General features: G+C 39.0%; 3 protein-coding genes across 3 annotated transcripts; 2 read left to right on the top strand and 1 right to left on the bottom strand.

Annotated features, from left to right (window-relative positions):
• The first annotated feature begins 52 nt into the window (after positions 1 to 52).
• On the top strand, positions 53 to 3,046 carry LOC117794512 (apoptosis inhibitor 5 homolog). The gene is made up of 7 exons (XM_034635150.1): positions 53 to 222; positions 418 to 579; positions 642 to 1,175; positions 1,239 to 1,439; positions 1,500 to 1,702; positions 1,761 to 1,947; positions 2,010 to 3,046. Exons 1-7 carry the CDS (start codon positions 154 to 156, stop codon positions 2,256 to 2,258), a joined length of 1,605 nt encoding a protein of 534 aa, XP_034491041.1. The 5' UTR covers positions 53 to 153; the 3' UTR covers positions 2,259 to 3,046.
• Positions 3,047 to 3,330: 284 nt separating this feature from the next.
• LOC117794513 (small glutamine-rich tetratricopeptide repeat-containing protein beta) lies at positions 3,331 to 4,676 on the bottom strand. The gene has a single exon (XM_034635151.1). It carries the CDS (start codon positions 4,528 to 4,530, stop codon positions 3,475 to 3,477), a length of 1,056 nt encoding a protein of 351 aa, XP_034491042.1. The 5' UTR covers positions 4,531 to 4,676; the 3' UTR covers positions 3,331 to 3,474.
• Positions 4,677 to 5,099: 423 nt separating this feature from the next.
• On the top strand, positions 5,100 to 14,538 carry LOC117780048 (MAGUK p55 subfamily member 6). Its single transcript, XM_034616426.1, has 10 exons — positions 5,100 to 5,379; positions 8,214 to 8,311; positions 11,802 to 11,954; positions 12,035 to 12,532; positions 12,873 to 12,971; positions 13,033 to 13,194; positions 13,248 to 13,458; positions 13,526 to 13,857; positions 13,929 to 14,003; positions 14,165 to 14,538. Exons 1-10 carry the CDS (start codon positions 5,283 to 5,285, stop codon positions 14,339 to 14,341), a joined length of 1,902 nt encoding a protein of 633 aa, XP_034472317.1. The 5' UTR covers positions 5,100 to 5,282; the 3' UTR covers positions 14,342 to 14,538.
• The last annotated feature ends 157 nt before the right edge of the window (positions 14,539 to 14,695 follow it).

The raw sequence follows: 14,695 nt of genomic DNA, 5'->3' as shown, positions 1-14,695 counted from the left end.
TCAATAGTCGGCTTACTCACTAGAAGTGTCATCACTGACTAGACACACCATTTTGTTTGAGAAAAAAATCGTGCGAAAACGTTTTCTTGTGCGCTCTGTGTAAAGTAACTTTAAAAATATTTTGAAATAAGAGTTTACCATTAGGCAACCACAATGGACAACATTGAACGACTTTATAAATGCTACGAGATATTATCCGAGGCGGGTGATAAAATTTCTGAGGTAAGCACCATTAAAACAACGCGTCAAAATGTACGGTGCTCATATACATACATGTATGTACATGCATACACATTCACACTCGCACTCATACATACACAAGTATGCGATAATACACGCGCGCCGGCGCTAGTTAAATGAAATGTACAAATTTGTATATGGATATGTATAGAAAATTTGCAATTTTAATGCTTGCAGCATGTGGCGGAATACAAAGAGATATTGCAGGCCGTAAAAGGTACATCGAAAGAGAAGAGATTAGCATCCCAATTTATTGGCAACTTTTTCAAACACTTTCCGGAATTGTGTGACACCGCAATCGATGCACAGTTCGATTTATGTGAAGATGATGATACACAGGTGCGTCAATCAATCACTAAATAAGTCAAAATGTGTGAATAACTTTCGAATTATACTTGCAGATACGTCGACAAGCCATCAAAGACTTGCCTAAGCTGTGTCAAGGCAATGCAGAAGCCACAATCCGCGTGGGCGACACTCTGGCACAGCTGCTGATATTGGACGATGCAACCGAGTTGCAGCAAGTCAACAACTCGTTGCTAAGCATCATTAAGCTAGACACAAAGAACTCGATAACTGGTTTATTCCAGCAAATCACCACGGGCGATGAGCAGACACGAGAGCGTTGCTTTAAATTCATTGCCACCAAGCTGTTGACAATGGGTCCCAATGTTATAACCAAGGAAATTGAGGACTATATTGTGGATGAGATCAAGAAGGCATTACAGGATGTGACAGCCGATGAATTTCACTTATGCATGACGATTTTGGGTGCAACAAAACTGGGAAGCACAATTACCGGTCATGCTGAACTTGTAAAACTGGCCACGGAACAAGCTGAATTGAATACCACGGACACTGATACCATTGCTGTTGACGATGAAGTTGTGGAGCGTTTCATACAATGTGCCACAGCAGCTGCACCTTACTTTTCGGTATTTAAACAGTACAAACTAATTATTTTTTTCATTTATAGATCTTATCTGTTTTAATTATAGAAAACAATCAAATCGACACAGTTTGTGAGCTACGTTTGCGATAAACTGTTGCCCATCGACACATGGAATTTGATTGCCACTGCAGTCTCACAAGATCAAATACAGTTGCGTCTGCTTAAAGTATTCGCCGAGATGATAACTAATACCGATAAGCTGGAGAACGCCAATGAGCGCATCAATGCTGTCTACAATGTTCTTCTTGTGAGTCTCTTATCATTATGATTTAATCGAATTATATGCTAAACTGTTGATGATTTACAGGAGTACATGCCGTTGCCAAAGCTGAGTGACGATGATGTGGCAGATACGCCGCCCTCATTTCAGTTCTCGCATGCTGAATGTTTACTGTATGCACTACACACATTGGGAAAGAAGCATCCAGGAAATTTGACTTTTATTGAAGACGCTGAGAAACTAAAAGACTTTCGAGCTAGACTGCAATATCTAGCACGCGGTACACAGGGGTAGTCAAAAGTCTAGAATATCAAGTGAATCAATAACCTAAATTGTTTAATTTTGTAGCTATATTAAGAAACTGGAGGAGGCACTTAAAGGCAAGACTGCAGAGGAACTTAAAACGGAGGAGAATCAGTTGAAGCAAACCGCTTTGAAAACGACATCAAATATCAATATACTGATACGCGATCTGTTTCATTCACCGCCTATTTTCAAGCATGACATTGTCCTCTCCTGGATTGTGCCGAAAAGTGTATGTATTTATTTTTCACTGCTAATTAGTTTATCATTTTACTATCTTTATCTCAATTGTAGAGCAAACTTGGCAAACGCCATGTGCCCATCACATTTGGCGACAAGGGTGCCGCCAATGGAAATCAGGAAACGGATCAGCAGGACAAGAAATCGCGGCCATCCAATGAGCAGAAATTCTACTCACCGCCATCGGGCAAATACTCTGGCAAAGTGAATCCCAACTATGGCAACAACAGCAACAACAATCGTGGACGCCAACGTGGAGGAGGCGGCGGTGGAGGCTTTAGGAATCGACGCTACAGATATTAGATGCCACCTAAGCAGCACTTTTTGCATGTTTGCTATCCTAGTCGTTAATCAACAAGAAACACCACAAAGAAAACTTAACCGAGATTTTGAAAATTCTCTATCAACATCCACGTATTTACGACTAATAAACAACTTGCGAAATCACATACAAGACTTGGCCTATAGACGAATTTTGTCGAGTTCCATCAAGCATTAACTAAAGCAAGAATGAACATCTCTAAATGCACGGGTGAGTATCAAGTAAACTTTCCTTGTAATTGTCTACCTTTGATATATTTCAGAGCGTCTCACAGCATCAATTATATGAAGTTCTATTAACAATTTTCCTGACTTGCTTTCTTATTTTTCGAAACACACAAACAATTGCTTCGTATGTGAAACATGTTTGCAAATTTAATCATGATATCTTCAAACAACGCCATGCCCACTTACATTTTCATATTGTCATCATAGACGTGAGCGTTGTTTTAATATATCAGACTCCAAAAGTTAACGATCTATCTATATATAAAATAATATATTAAAAATAGTTTGTAAACAATTTGCAATATCACCACTTAACAATAATAACCAATGAGTTTGATAGAAGTAAAAATTTATGAAGTCCCAATACATATGAAATGATAATGATATGCAAGTAATCTCGTGTTATAACTATTTAAAGCAGCACTAGATTTACAAACATGTGCGAAAAGTTTGTCAAAACCTTTTAATCACAAGCCTAATTAGTTCTTTTGTTCACATAAATACTTAACTATTGTACTACGTAGCAACAACAGCAACAACAATATGCATAATTTGAATAAACGGAAATCTAAAGAAATGGTTTCCCTTGAAACCCCAAAATTGATTTTTATTTAACAGTAATGATATCAGTTTTGAATAGAAAAATAGTTTGTGTAGGTGTTCAATAATAAATTACTAGATAATTATTATTAAACTAAATTTATACATTGAAAGTAGTATAATTTTAATAAAAAAAGAAGCAATATAAACTTAAAAGGATTCAGAAGTGTAGCACAGAATTTGACTCGTATTGAGGGTTTGAAAGACGAAAGTAAATATCGTTTAGTCGTGTGTTGTATGTATTTATTTAGCATTATTAAAAATATATATGTATTGTGTATTATAAGCATTTTTAAACATTTAAACAATCGATTTAAGTTTTAAGCATAGATGAGTACATATGCTAACACTAAGTGGACGCTGCACACATCTAGATACTTGGAGGGGGCTGATTGCCCGGTTGTTGGCCACCTGGCGGTCCTCCGGGACCACCTCCAGGATTGGCGCCACCTTGCTGCTGGGCGCCGACCAACTGTGTGGCAAAGCTCTGGAACAGTTGCAGCATGTCATTTGGCATGGGTGGCACTTGACCGGGAGCTGCTCCACCTGCAGGTGCGGCACCTTGAGCGCCGCCCATATTCGCAAACAATTGGCCAATGGTGTTCATGACCATGGGATTCTGCGTCATGGATTGCAACTGCTCCAGATCGATCTCAGCGCTGCTAAACAGGTTGCGGACAGTTGGATTGGTTAACATGGCATTGAGGCCATCTGTGAGATGCGACAATTGAGGCGGCTGATTGCGAGCATTGCGAACAACCTCCAGATTGTTGCGATAGTCGGCATTGTCCGGCTCCAGTTCAATGGCCTTGGCATACGCCTGCTCCGCCTCGTTGAATTTGCCCAGATTGGAATAGGCCACACCCAAGCGGCAATACGCCTTGCTATAGTTAGCATTATAGAGCAGTGCCGATTTGCAATCGGTTACAGCGCGATCGTTGTCGCCCAGGCGAATGTGAGCGGCGGCCCGGTTGCAATAGAAAATTGGATTCTTGGGATCAAATGTGATGGCGCGATTATATTGTAGCAGTGCCTCATTGTATTTGCAGTCCTTCATCAGGCGATTGCCCTCGTTTTTGATCGATTCGGCCAGGGCCAAGGACTCGGGATTGCGTTCAATGTACAGCGATTGGAAAAGCTCAAACATGTCAATGTTCTTTGTGTTGACCACGCTGTTGCTGCCACTGCCGCTGGCAACTGCAGCATCGCCGCCTGGAGCTGCACCCGAAGCGGCGGCTGCAGCCGTTGTGCTTTGTGATGTTGCCGTTAGCTGTTCCGGCTCCTCGTCGCCCACATCGAAAGCGGCTTGCAAACATTGAATGGCTACTTCAATGCTTTCACTCTGATCCGGCGACATCACATCCACCTGCTTTTTCAAGTAGTCAATGAAGGAGCGAACAAAGCTTTGCTGCACTGCGTCCGGCATTTTAATTTGTGTGTGTTAGTTTCACTTTTGATCACTTTACGTATTAAAATATTTGTGGAAATTCACTTATGTGGCTCATTGGGGGCTCCTCTCACACACACACACACACCAAATGAAAATTTGTGAGCATGCGACCGATAAATCTAGAAAATCATCTCTATGAATGTGACTTCTAGGGCTGCTCAGCTTCGATAGCTTGATGGCAAATGACAAGCAGTTTTTGTTCGCTATCGTTCAACCTATCGTTATCGAGCGCGTGAAAAACTCGTTTTTTTTTATGTTGTTGCTGGTAGCAAAAGTTTGGAGCAAGCTTGCAAGCTTTTTGACAGCATGCAACAAAAGACTTTTCAGTTAAACACTCTCTGGCATTGCTAGCGTTGGCTTGCTGTGTTTTGGTTGTTCGCGTATTTTCAACTGGTTGTTGTTGTTGTTGTTGGTATTGTATTTGTATTTGTATTTGTTGTTGCTGTTGTCGTGGCGTGTGTATATACATAATAACAAAGCAAGTGATTATTCAAATTACTTTTTAGCATATGTTGAGGCACTGCCAAAATTAACAACACAGGCAACATCTTAAGAAAGTGTTTGTGAGTGCGAGAGTGTGTGTGTGTGTGTGTGTATGTGTGCTTCCTTCCGTGACGTCACGTGAGTCCTAATTGCGTACAATCCTTTACGTCTTCGGTCAGCTCGTTTGACTCGCTGCCAACAGTTTTGGTCTCTCGCTCCACATATAATAACTAAGTGGCGCCAACATGGTGCGTTGGAGTGCACGTTCGCGTCGGGCGCGGCAAGACCAAGTGGAGCTCTTGGCCAGCAACAACAAAATTGGCGAAGATGACAGCGATAATGGTAAGCGTTAAAACGTAACGGTAAATCAGGCTACACCAACTGTGTTGTCAGAATTTTTACAGTTTAAAAAAGCTAAATAAAAAAAAATAAAATAAAATAAAAAAAACAAAAAAAGAAAGATACAGCTTAAATGCTTCCAAAAAATATCCAAAATGTTGTGGTTTTATTGTTTATTTTCACAATAAATTCAACTTTTAAACCTTTTAAAATCAGCTAGATCTAGCCTTAAATAAGCTTAACTGTCAACACTGATATCCAAAAGCTTTTTGTAATTATTAAATTAGAATAAAAGACAATAAGAAAGACCAAGCTTAACTGCATTTAAAAAATAGACATTTTTGTGCACTCATTGTTTTTCTTTAATTTAAAAATTTAAACATTTTAAAATTAGTCAGTAATGGTCTTACAAATCTAAGCTGGCAACACTAATAACCAAATGCGGTTTGCTACTCTTCAACATTGATACGCTCTAATGACATCTAATAGGCTATTTCCACGACCACTCACATTTGCCACATTTGCTCACATTTGAATGTGCCTCATATTTGGCTTTCCACGACCAAATGTGAAACTGTTAAGACCCGATCGGTCCTATGACAGCTATATGATATAGTGGTTCGATTAGAACCGACTTTGGTCACCGACAAGTCTAACTTAAATGCATATTCTATTAGTTTGGTTACGATATCTCGTAAAACAAAAAAGTTTTTCATACTAAGACTTAATATTGGACCGATCGGTCCTATGACAGCTATATGATATAGTGGTCCGATTTGAACCAACTTTAGTCCGGATATATAAAACCAAGTTAAACGCATATTGTATTAGTTTGGTTAAGATTTCTCATAAAACAATAAATTTTTTTCGTACTAAAACCTAATTTTGACCCGATGACAGCTATATGATATAGTGGTCTGATTTAAACCAACTTTTGTCAGGATATATAAAACCAAGTTAAATGCATGTTGTATCAGTTTGGTTGAGATATCTCATAAAAAAATTTTTTCGTACTAAAACGTGATTTTCGACCGATAAAAAAATGTATTTATTCACTTAACAGATAATATCTTCCAAACCCCTCAACCAAAATTTATGTTTCATATACCAAAAAACCAAAAATTTAACAGAAATCGTTAGAGCCGTTTTGTCAGAAATCGCCAAAATGTAAGCTTAAAAACTTTATTTCACCTGTAAAATGTTACCTGAGTGCTTTAGAACTTGAACCTGTTTCTACGTCCGACTGCGTGCTGTGGAAAATATTTCATGAATAAAATTCCTTGCTCATTCGTCGCGTATTTTGATAAGCTTACAGCTCCGAGCTCTGCACCGATGTCGGTTCCTAAGACCACAGTCAAGACTTCAGTCCTAAGTCAGCCTTGATGACGATGGTCCAATGCCGCGCCGGCTTTATCGACGTTGCGCTTGGAGGCTTTTTGGCATTTATCACCAGCACTTTACCCCTCACTTAACGCATTCCCAGCTGAGGTCCCAATTTCAATTTCAGCTCCAACCCAAGCTATAACTCCAGCTACAGCAGAGTGTTGTGCGTGTTTTCTTAATGGTTTTCTGCCTAATGTCTGGACGATGTTGTGGGTCCCAAAGGGCTACAATTGATTTTGAATTATATGCCCACACTTGGCTGACCATTCAGACTCTGAATTTTGACTGGAAAGTTATCAAGCCGCAGAATCTACACTCAATAGGGGATATGTAATAGTTTTTAGCATTTTCAGCATTTATTAAAATGCTCAATTCTCAATCAGTACAGATGTTTAATATGAAATGATTGAATATTCGCCGAAAAATTAAGTATAAAAATTAATGGAACCACAATTTGATAAGAGCAACCCATAAAAATACTTATTCTCGATCAAATATACGGGTCAAACTTCTATCTGATAAGTAAAACCAATGCTCGAAAGTAATTAATGAATAAATTATAAGGAAACGAAAGTTATACAATGTTTTCTCAATACTAAGCTTTATCTAGCTTAAGATAATAAATATTTAAAGAATAATGTGCTTAACTGCCCCAGTAATTAAATATTTCAACCCAGTTATGTTTATTTTGTTCTAAGAAAATCAGTTTTCTATGAAAAATATTTGTTTATTTCCATTCAAGTTAAGCGCACTTCGAACTGTTATTTTTAGGAATATATGGTGTTTAAAAAATAAGTGAATATTTAATAATTGTTGTCAATGATCTCAATATGAATATTGAAAAAATACGATTCGATCGACTGTCATTTTATAACTTACTAAAAAGCTCCGCCTCCTGCTCGCTTCGCTCGCCAATACGCGGCTCGTTAGTTATTATATATATTATGAATTATTAAATATTAAATAATTTGTAGAGCAGTTCTATGACAGCTGTATGATATAGTGGATATCTAAAACCAAGTTAAATGCATATTGTATCAGTTTGGTTGAGATATCTCATAAAACCAAAAAGTTTTTCGTATTAAAACGTGATTTTCGACCGATAGAAAAATGTATTTATTCACTTAACAGATAATATCTTCCAAACCCCTCAACCAAAATTTATGTTTCATATACCAAAAAACGCGAAATTGTACGTATTACAACATATTACCTGAGTGCTTTAGAAAAAAAGTTTAAAGGTAAGCATAAAAGCCCTCAATCACACACGTTCCTATACATTCATTATGAATGAGCCAAAATGATCATTCGGATTTTGTACTGAAATGAAGTCCACATTTCGGCCAAATGATGAAAATGGCGTCGAATGAGCCAAATGTGCTGTCGTGGAAATAGCCTATTAGTAGGCTAGACTCCAATTATCCGTATCCCATGTCCTCCTTTCTTATTTGCAGCTGCCTATCGCAACTCGGGTGATCTATCGGACACTGATGAAATCTTTCTGAAGGGTCTTTTACTTAGCAATCCATCTACGCCGCACAAGGAGCTTATGGTATGTAGATTAAATCGCACACACATCGTTTTTGCTTTGTTCTTTGACCCAAATCCAAGTCAAACCATCTGCCAATGCCCTCGATTTCAATAAGAAAATTATGTAGATTTTCCCCACATTATCGAGAGCACACACACATGCACACTTGTACAAGAAAAATCATTGTTGTTTACTCTATCGATGGCATTGCATGGAGGAGACCAAAATCTTGCGTGCGCTTACGATTCTCTTTATTACATCATTTCGTTGGCTACTTCATGCTTGATTTACTTACGATAGCATTTACTGCATTAAAGGGTCATGGCTGCCCATTTCCAGAGCTTTCACTTAAGTAAAGAGTACACGATGCTGGGCAATAAATATGCTGTCTTAAAGCATGAGAACGAAGAGTACTTTGCCTTTTGTTGTTGTATTATTTAGTGCGAAACGTTTTATGGCTCTTTATATTATTGTGTCCGTTTTATGACACGTATGGCAGAGCAATTAACACTATTCTTTTTAGCTTATTTGCACATTAAACTTGACCCCATATTTTAGGCGTAACTTTATTAAAATGAAATTATGTAAAACATTAAATAATTTATGATAGCTATTGATTTCATTTCTTCATTGCAATGTAATGCTAATAAAGAGAAATAATATTTGTTAGTTTGTTTTTGTGGCAACACACAAAACTGAAACACGCAAAAGCCAACAAACCAGATTTAATCAAAAGCGACGTCGCGTGTCGCAGGTAATTAGAATAAACATTCTCCTAGGTAAATATGTATGTAAGTATGAGTGTTATTACAGTGACCCGATATTGAGAAAGGCAGTGAAAGTAATTAAAGCTACAAGTCACGAGACTTTCTTGATTCGAAAAATAAAAAAAATGGACATATTATAAAGTCACTGCAAATTCCACATGTTCATTTAGGAGACTCACATAAAAAGCAGCAAAAAACGACGACAACAGCAACGCCCTATGGATAAAAAAAAAGAGTGGAAACGAAGCTTTGCATGAAAACCGGTTTGAAAAATGTTTTTCTAAGTAAATGCGCATGCATGTGTTAATTATGAAAACTTAACGATACCTGGGCCAGAAGTAAAATCAACAAATGCAGAAGAGAAGCAGAGTTGTTGGCCTACTAATGCAGTAGCTGCCCAATTCAAAAGCTCTGAAAGCGGCTTTAAGCGACGTCTGTTAATTAACAGTGGACTTACAGTGGCGTACAGTTGTAACGTTATGGCCAATAAAACTTTAGCAAGCTACGCACTAACACTAGCACACGCAACTAAGAGCGACGACTAACCTGCAAGCTCGCTCCCATGCTGTGGAGCTAGCCCTAGCATGCTCTCCCTCTCTCTCTGTGTATCGCGGCCTCTCTGTGTCATAGCACTCACACCCAACTGTATGGTAAACTGGGTTTCATGCCAGTCAGTTACTTACGAGCTGTGCTAAGGTGAGGTTCTACTATTGTTTCGTGCGCTTGACTTCATATGCATGTGTTGGTGTGTATGCATGTCTGCGCTTATGTATGTGTGTTTGTGTGCGCGCTTTGCTCATTTGAGCATGGCTTAAACGGGGCAGCGGCTCGGCATAAATATTCAACAGTTAGTTTTGAATGCTCGCCCGCTTATTCACTCTTTCTCGCTCTCGATCGTCGCGCTCAGTTCTCTATTTTATCTCAAGTACGCTTTCAATAATAAAGTAAACGTTTTTTAAGAATATATATATATATGTACAAGTGATTTGAATGTACTTGCTTCATATGTGTGCCATTGATAAACAGAGCGAAAATAGCACAAGTGTTTTGTTGTGGTGTGGTGCTGTCTTGGTTACTCAGTTGCTCAGTCAACAACAAACCCAATTTTAGCCAGGTTAACTGGCACTCTGTTTGATGACGTAGTCGTGCTACGACTCTCGACTCGTATTGTGTAACGTCTTAGCTGTGTTTTGGCATTTCCAAAACCAAGTGAGTTGCATGCTCACACACACACACGCACATACTTATACAGATACTCAAGTCAAGTGAGAAGCTCACTCTCCGGCTTGCTCACACAGACACGGACACAACAACTTACACCTTTTGGACTTGTGTCACGCTCCGCTCTTCTCTGCTTGGCTTTAATGCAGCGCTCACTAGCGCGCTTTGGGAGTGGCTCCAAAAAAAGTGAAAAAAAAAAACAATTGAAAAAACGAAAAGTGCTTTCTTCAAATTAAATAAATATAAGTTGTTTTACTCTTTAATGACAGTAAACAACTCGAAATAACAACAAAATTGTAACATTTAGACAAAAGTCGCATTTTTAGGTTAAATATCTTAAAGATTCGTCAGTTTTTTAACACGTTTAACCTTCGCACGTATCTAAGAGTTCAGAAACACACAAATTTCATTGTTATTTATTGTGTGTGGAATTATAATTTGTCTAATTAGAGTTAACCTGTTGAAGTTTTTTACACAATTTGAAATATGTGCGTGATTTTTATTATTTATTATGACAACAAACTGGCAAAGCAGTTAACCAGGCTGTAAGGTGAAAGCCCTTTTCGTTAGCAACCAGCAGCAACAACAACAACGAATATGACAAAGCTCGGTGTTTTCATTTGTGTGTGTATGTGTGTGTTTCTGTGTGTAAAAGAGCCAACATTGGAAATTCTGTGTGGGGCTTCATTTCACGCGGAAGAACTGAAATTCGATATTTGCCAGACTTAACTATGCAACCAAATAAACAATATAATCGCTGATTGGATTCTCCACTGTAAACAAAAGCTCTGAATTAGGATCAAGCTAATTCACACTCCGAAAGCACACGCCAAGTATGACTTAACTGCTCTCTTCCAGCCAGTTGATCTTTCTCTTTTTGTCTAATGCAATTTGTCATCAGCAGCGAGAGAAATACTTGTAAAGAAAAAGAAAACTTTTTCCAGCGTACGCTACACTATAGAAATTGCATGTGAGTGAGTCGTGGAATCGTGGGCGGAAATTGTGGCAGAGGCATTATAATAAATACTGTCTGACAGACAGGCAGACAATTAGTGAGAATGCTACATGCTGACAAAGGGATGTGGCTGACGACGAAAGTAAATAAACTTAGCTAGAAAAGTGCACCGGAAGACAAGAATTAATTGCAATTGCAGCAAAATACAAATTCACTTTTTCAAGACAGAGAGAGAGACAGAGCGAGAGAGAGAGAACCGATCGACCCAAATTTGTAAGCACATTCGACCCAATTTTTGACCTGAGTTACGAATGAAATAGCTCAAAGTTCGAGGGGGTTAAATGAAAGAGGCTGCCAAAAAAAAAGAAAAAATAAAATAAAAAATAAGAGCCCAAGCGTTCAATTAACGGACGTGAACGTCAATTAAGAAGAAGCAAAGATGACTTGACCTAGGGCAGTGAGATGATGAGACAACTTAGAGCGAGCGATTTAATTTAATTATGCGTATATGTCTCATCTCATTTCATGTTCTGTCTGACTTCAATTCATACTTATTTACTCATCATAGCTGAATCCAACCGAACCGCAGCCCGTGCCCGCCTTTCTGCCCGCCCATCTGAACAACAAGCCGATCTGTGACGATATCATACGCAAATTTTCGCCATCAAGACGTTTGGAGTCTCGCGAGCTTGCTAAGCTCTTGGCCCAGCCCCACTTTCGTGTAAGCACACGTCCAGCGAGTGGAAAAAAAGCACTATTATCTCCAACACACTCTCACTCACTCCCTTTTGCTCTGATTAGGCTCTGCTGCGTGCTCACGATGAGATAGGACATTTGTACGAGCAACGTTTAAAAGCTGTCGGTGGATCGATAACAAAGCTCGAAGCGACAAGTCAACGGCAATTGGGCGGATATCTCTTTACGGAAGACATATTAAATAGCAAAATGCCGGTGGAAACAATTAAAATGGTCGGACTACGTCGGGATCCAAAGCAGCCGTTGGGTCTGACAGTCGAGGTGGATGAGTACAAGCAACTAGTGGTGGCACGTATACTCGCTGGTGGTGTTATCGATAAACAGGGCATGCTCCATGTTGGCGATGTCATACTGGAAGTAAATGGAACTCCGGTCCGCACAGCCGATGAGCTGCAAGTGGAAGTGTCACGCGCTAAGGAGAATCTAACACTCAAGATTGGACCCAATGTCGATGAGGAGATCAAAAGTGGTCGCTATACGGTCAGTGGGGGTCAGGTAAAACAGAATGGCATCACAAATCTTGAAACAGGCAAGAAACTAACGGTAAGTGGTGTGCTTTAACTGTATTTTGTTTTAGCTGAAAATTAAAGAAACGAAAAGAAAAAAGAGTTTGCTACTTTTTTGCATGGATTTTTAACAAGTAGAAAGACAAGAGATATTTTTGTTTAGCTGTTAACGTTTTTACTTTGATTACATATCTATAACATATGCAATATTCAATCACAGATTGAACTCAATCGAATTATATAGTTCTATTTAGTCCAAGACAAAATTCTAAAACACCTGCAACTAAGTAAGTAAATCTTGAGCTTAGCTGAAGAAATTTCTCACATTACTTTATGTTTACCTAATCTTCCTTTTTATTCGATTATTATGCGATTAGTGTTATATGCGCGCCTTGTTCACATACAATCCCTCAGAGGACTCTCTATTGCCCTGCCGGGATATTGGATTGCCCTTCAAATCAGGCGACATTCTGCAGGTCTGTGGAAACTGAGATTTTCTTACTACAGCAAATAGACTGGTTCATTTACTGCTTACAGATCATCAATGTAAAGGATCCCAACTGGTGGCAGGCAAAAAACATCACAGCAGAGTCGGATAAAATTGGTCTGGTGCCATCGCAGGAGCTTGAAGAGCGACGCAAGGCATTTGTGGCACCCGAAGCGGATTATGTTCACAAGATTGGCATTTGTGGCACAAGGGTAACTGGTCAGATAATATATTTAAATTTCAAAAACTAAATGGTTTCCTGCAGATATCCAAGAGGAAGCGGAAGACCATGTACCGCTCGGTGGCCAACTGTGAGTTCGACAAGGCAGAGTTACTACTGTACGAGGAGGTGACACGCATGCCACCGTTTCGAAGGAAAACTCTGGTATTGATTGGCGTCTCTGGTGTGGGCAGACGCACGCTCAAGAATCGTCTGATCAACAGCGATGTGGACAAATTTGGCGCTGTCATTCCACGTAAGTGAACCATTCAATAACTTATATTGAAATCTATTGAAATTTTTTTATACTTTTTTAAAAACAGACACCAGTCGCCCCAAACGCGCCTTGGAGGAGAATGGCGTGAGCTATTGGTTCATGGATCGCGAGGAAATGGATGAGGCCATCAAGCAGAATGAGTTTCTGGAGTACGGCGAGCACAATGGCAACCTCTATGGCACCCACATGCAGTCCATCAAGGATGTCATCAACAGTGGACGCATGTGCATTTTGGATTGTGCGCCAAATGCGTTGAAGGTACTGCACAATAGCCAGGAACTGATGCCATTTGTCATATTCATTGCTGCGCCAGGCATGGAACAACTAAAGACTATCTATGCCGATCGTCGCGCCACCGGCTCCAATAGAAATCTATCTGTATGTTAAAATGACTGTGTGTTTAGAGTAGTGCTAGCTTAGAACCCGCTAACCAATTGATCCTCTTACAGTTTGATCGTCAAAGTTCCATACGCTTCAGCTCCAGACGCGCACGTACGCTCGAGTCCTTAGCCTCGCTCTATGAGGTAAATGTCGACGATGTTGGACAATTTTAAGATAAAACATTCTAATTTTGAATTATGCCATAACTTGCACGCATTAGGTCACCTTTGTAGCACTCCTAGATCTCTGCTTGAACACAGAAACATTGCTTAACACATCTATCAATTATCATTATTATCAACAGGATGACGATCTTATTTCCACAGTGGAGGAGAGCAGCTTTGTTCAACGAAAGTATGAAAAGTATTTCGACATGGTCATTGTCAACGAGGACTTTGATGAGACGTTCCGTCAGGTGGTTGAGACCTTGGACCAGATGAGTCATGAGGAGCAATGGGTGCCTGTGAATTGGATATATTAAGAAAACTCAATTTGCTATCGAACTCTTCTATTCTAATAGTATCTATTGTATTCATCACAAACGAAATAATGTCTACGTACATATATGTATATGTATTTATATGCAATATTGTACAATTTAAAAATGCCCTTCGCTTCTTTTAATTGGTTTCCTTAAGTTTAAGTCTAATGTTACTATATGAAACGAATTCGTCCATTCGCAAGCTGTTTTATTTGTATGACCCTATTTTATTTATATTTTTAACGTTTATGATTTACATTTCTTGAGACTTTTGTTTTATTGCAATGTGCTCTAGCTATTCTTTTATTTTCATAACTTTTTGTATGCATATCATATATATATATATAATTTAAT

Source organism: Drosophila innubila, assembly GCF_004354385.1.
Source record: "Drosophila innubila isolate TH190305 chromosome 2L unlocalized genomic scaffold, UK_Dinn_1.0 4_B_2L, whole genome shotgun sequence".
NCBI classification, from domain to species: domain Eukaryota; kingdom Metazoa; phylum Arthropoda; class Insecta; order Diptera; family Drosophilidae; genus Drosophila; species Drosophila innubila.
This window is presented reverse-complemented; position numbering and strand designations above follow the sequence as displayed.

What these genes read in the sequence shown, in the direction of transcription:
- LOC117794512 (XM_034635150.1), top strand. Translation starts at nt 154, where the DNA reads ATGGACAACATTGAACGACTTTATAAATGCTACGAGATATTATCCGAG. An exon ending in GTGAAGATGATGATACACAG is followed by an intron (nt 580 to 641) that starts GTGCGTCAATCA and finishes TTATACTTGCAG; the next exon opens with ATACGTCGACAAGCCATCAA. An exon ending in CCTGGATTGTGCCGAAAAGT is followed by an intron (nt 1,948 to 2,009) that starts GTATGTATTTAT and finishes TCTCAATTGTAG; the next exon opens with AGCAAACTTGGCAAACGCCA.
- LOC117794513 (XM_034635151.1), bottom strand. Translation starts at nt 4,530, where the DNA reads ATGCCGGACGCAGTGCAGCAAAGCTTTGTTCGCTCCTTCATTGACTAC.
- LOC117780048 (XM_034616426.1), top strand. Translation starts at nt 5,283, where the DNA reads ATGGTGCGTTGGAGTGCACGTTCGCGTCGGGCGCGGCAAGACCAAGTG. An exon ending in CGCCGCACAAGGAGCTTATG is followed by an intron (nt 8,312 to 11,801) that starts GTATGTAGATTA and finishes TACTCATCATAG; the next exon opens with CTGAATCCAACCGAACCGCA. An exon ending in TTGGCATTTGTGGCACAAGG is followed by an intron (nt 13,195 to 13,247) that starts GTAACTGGTCAG and finishes GGTTTCCTGCAG; the next exon opens with ATATCCAAGAGGAAGCGGAA.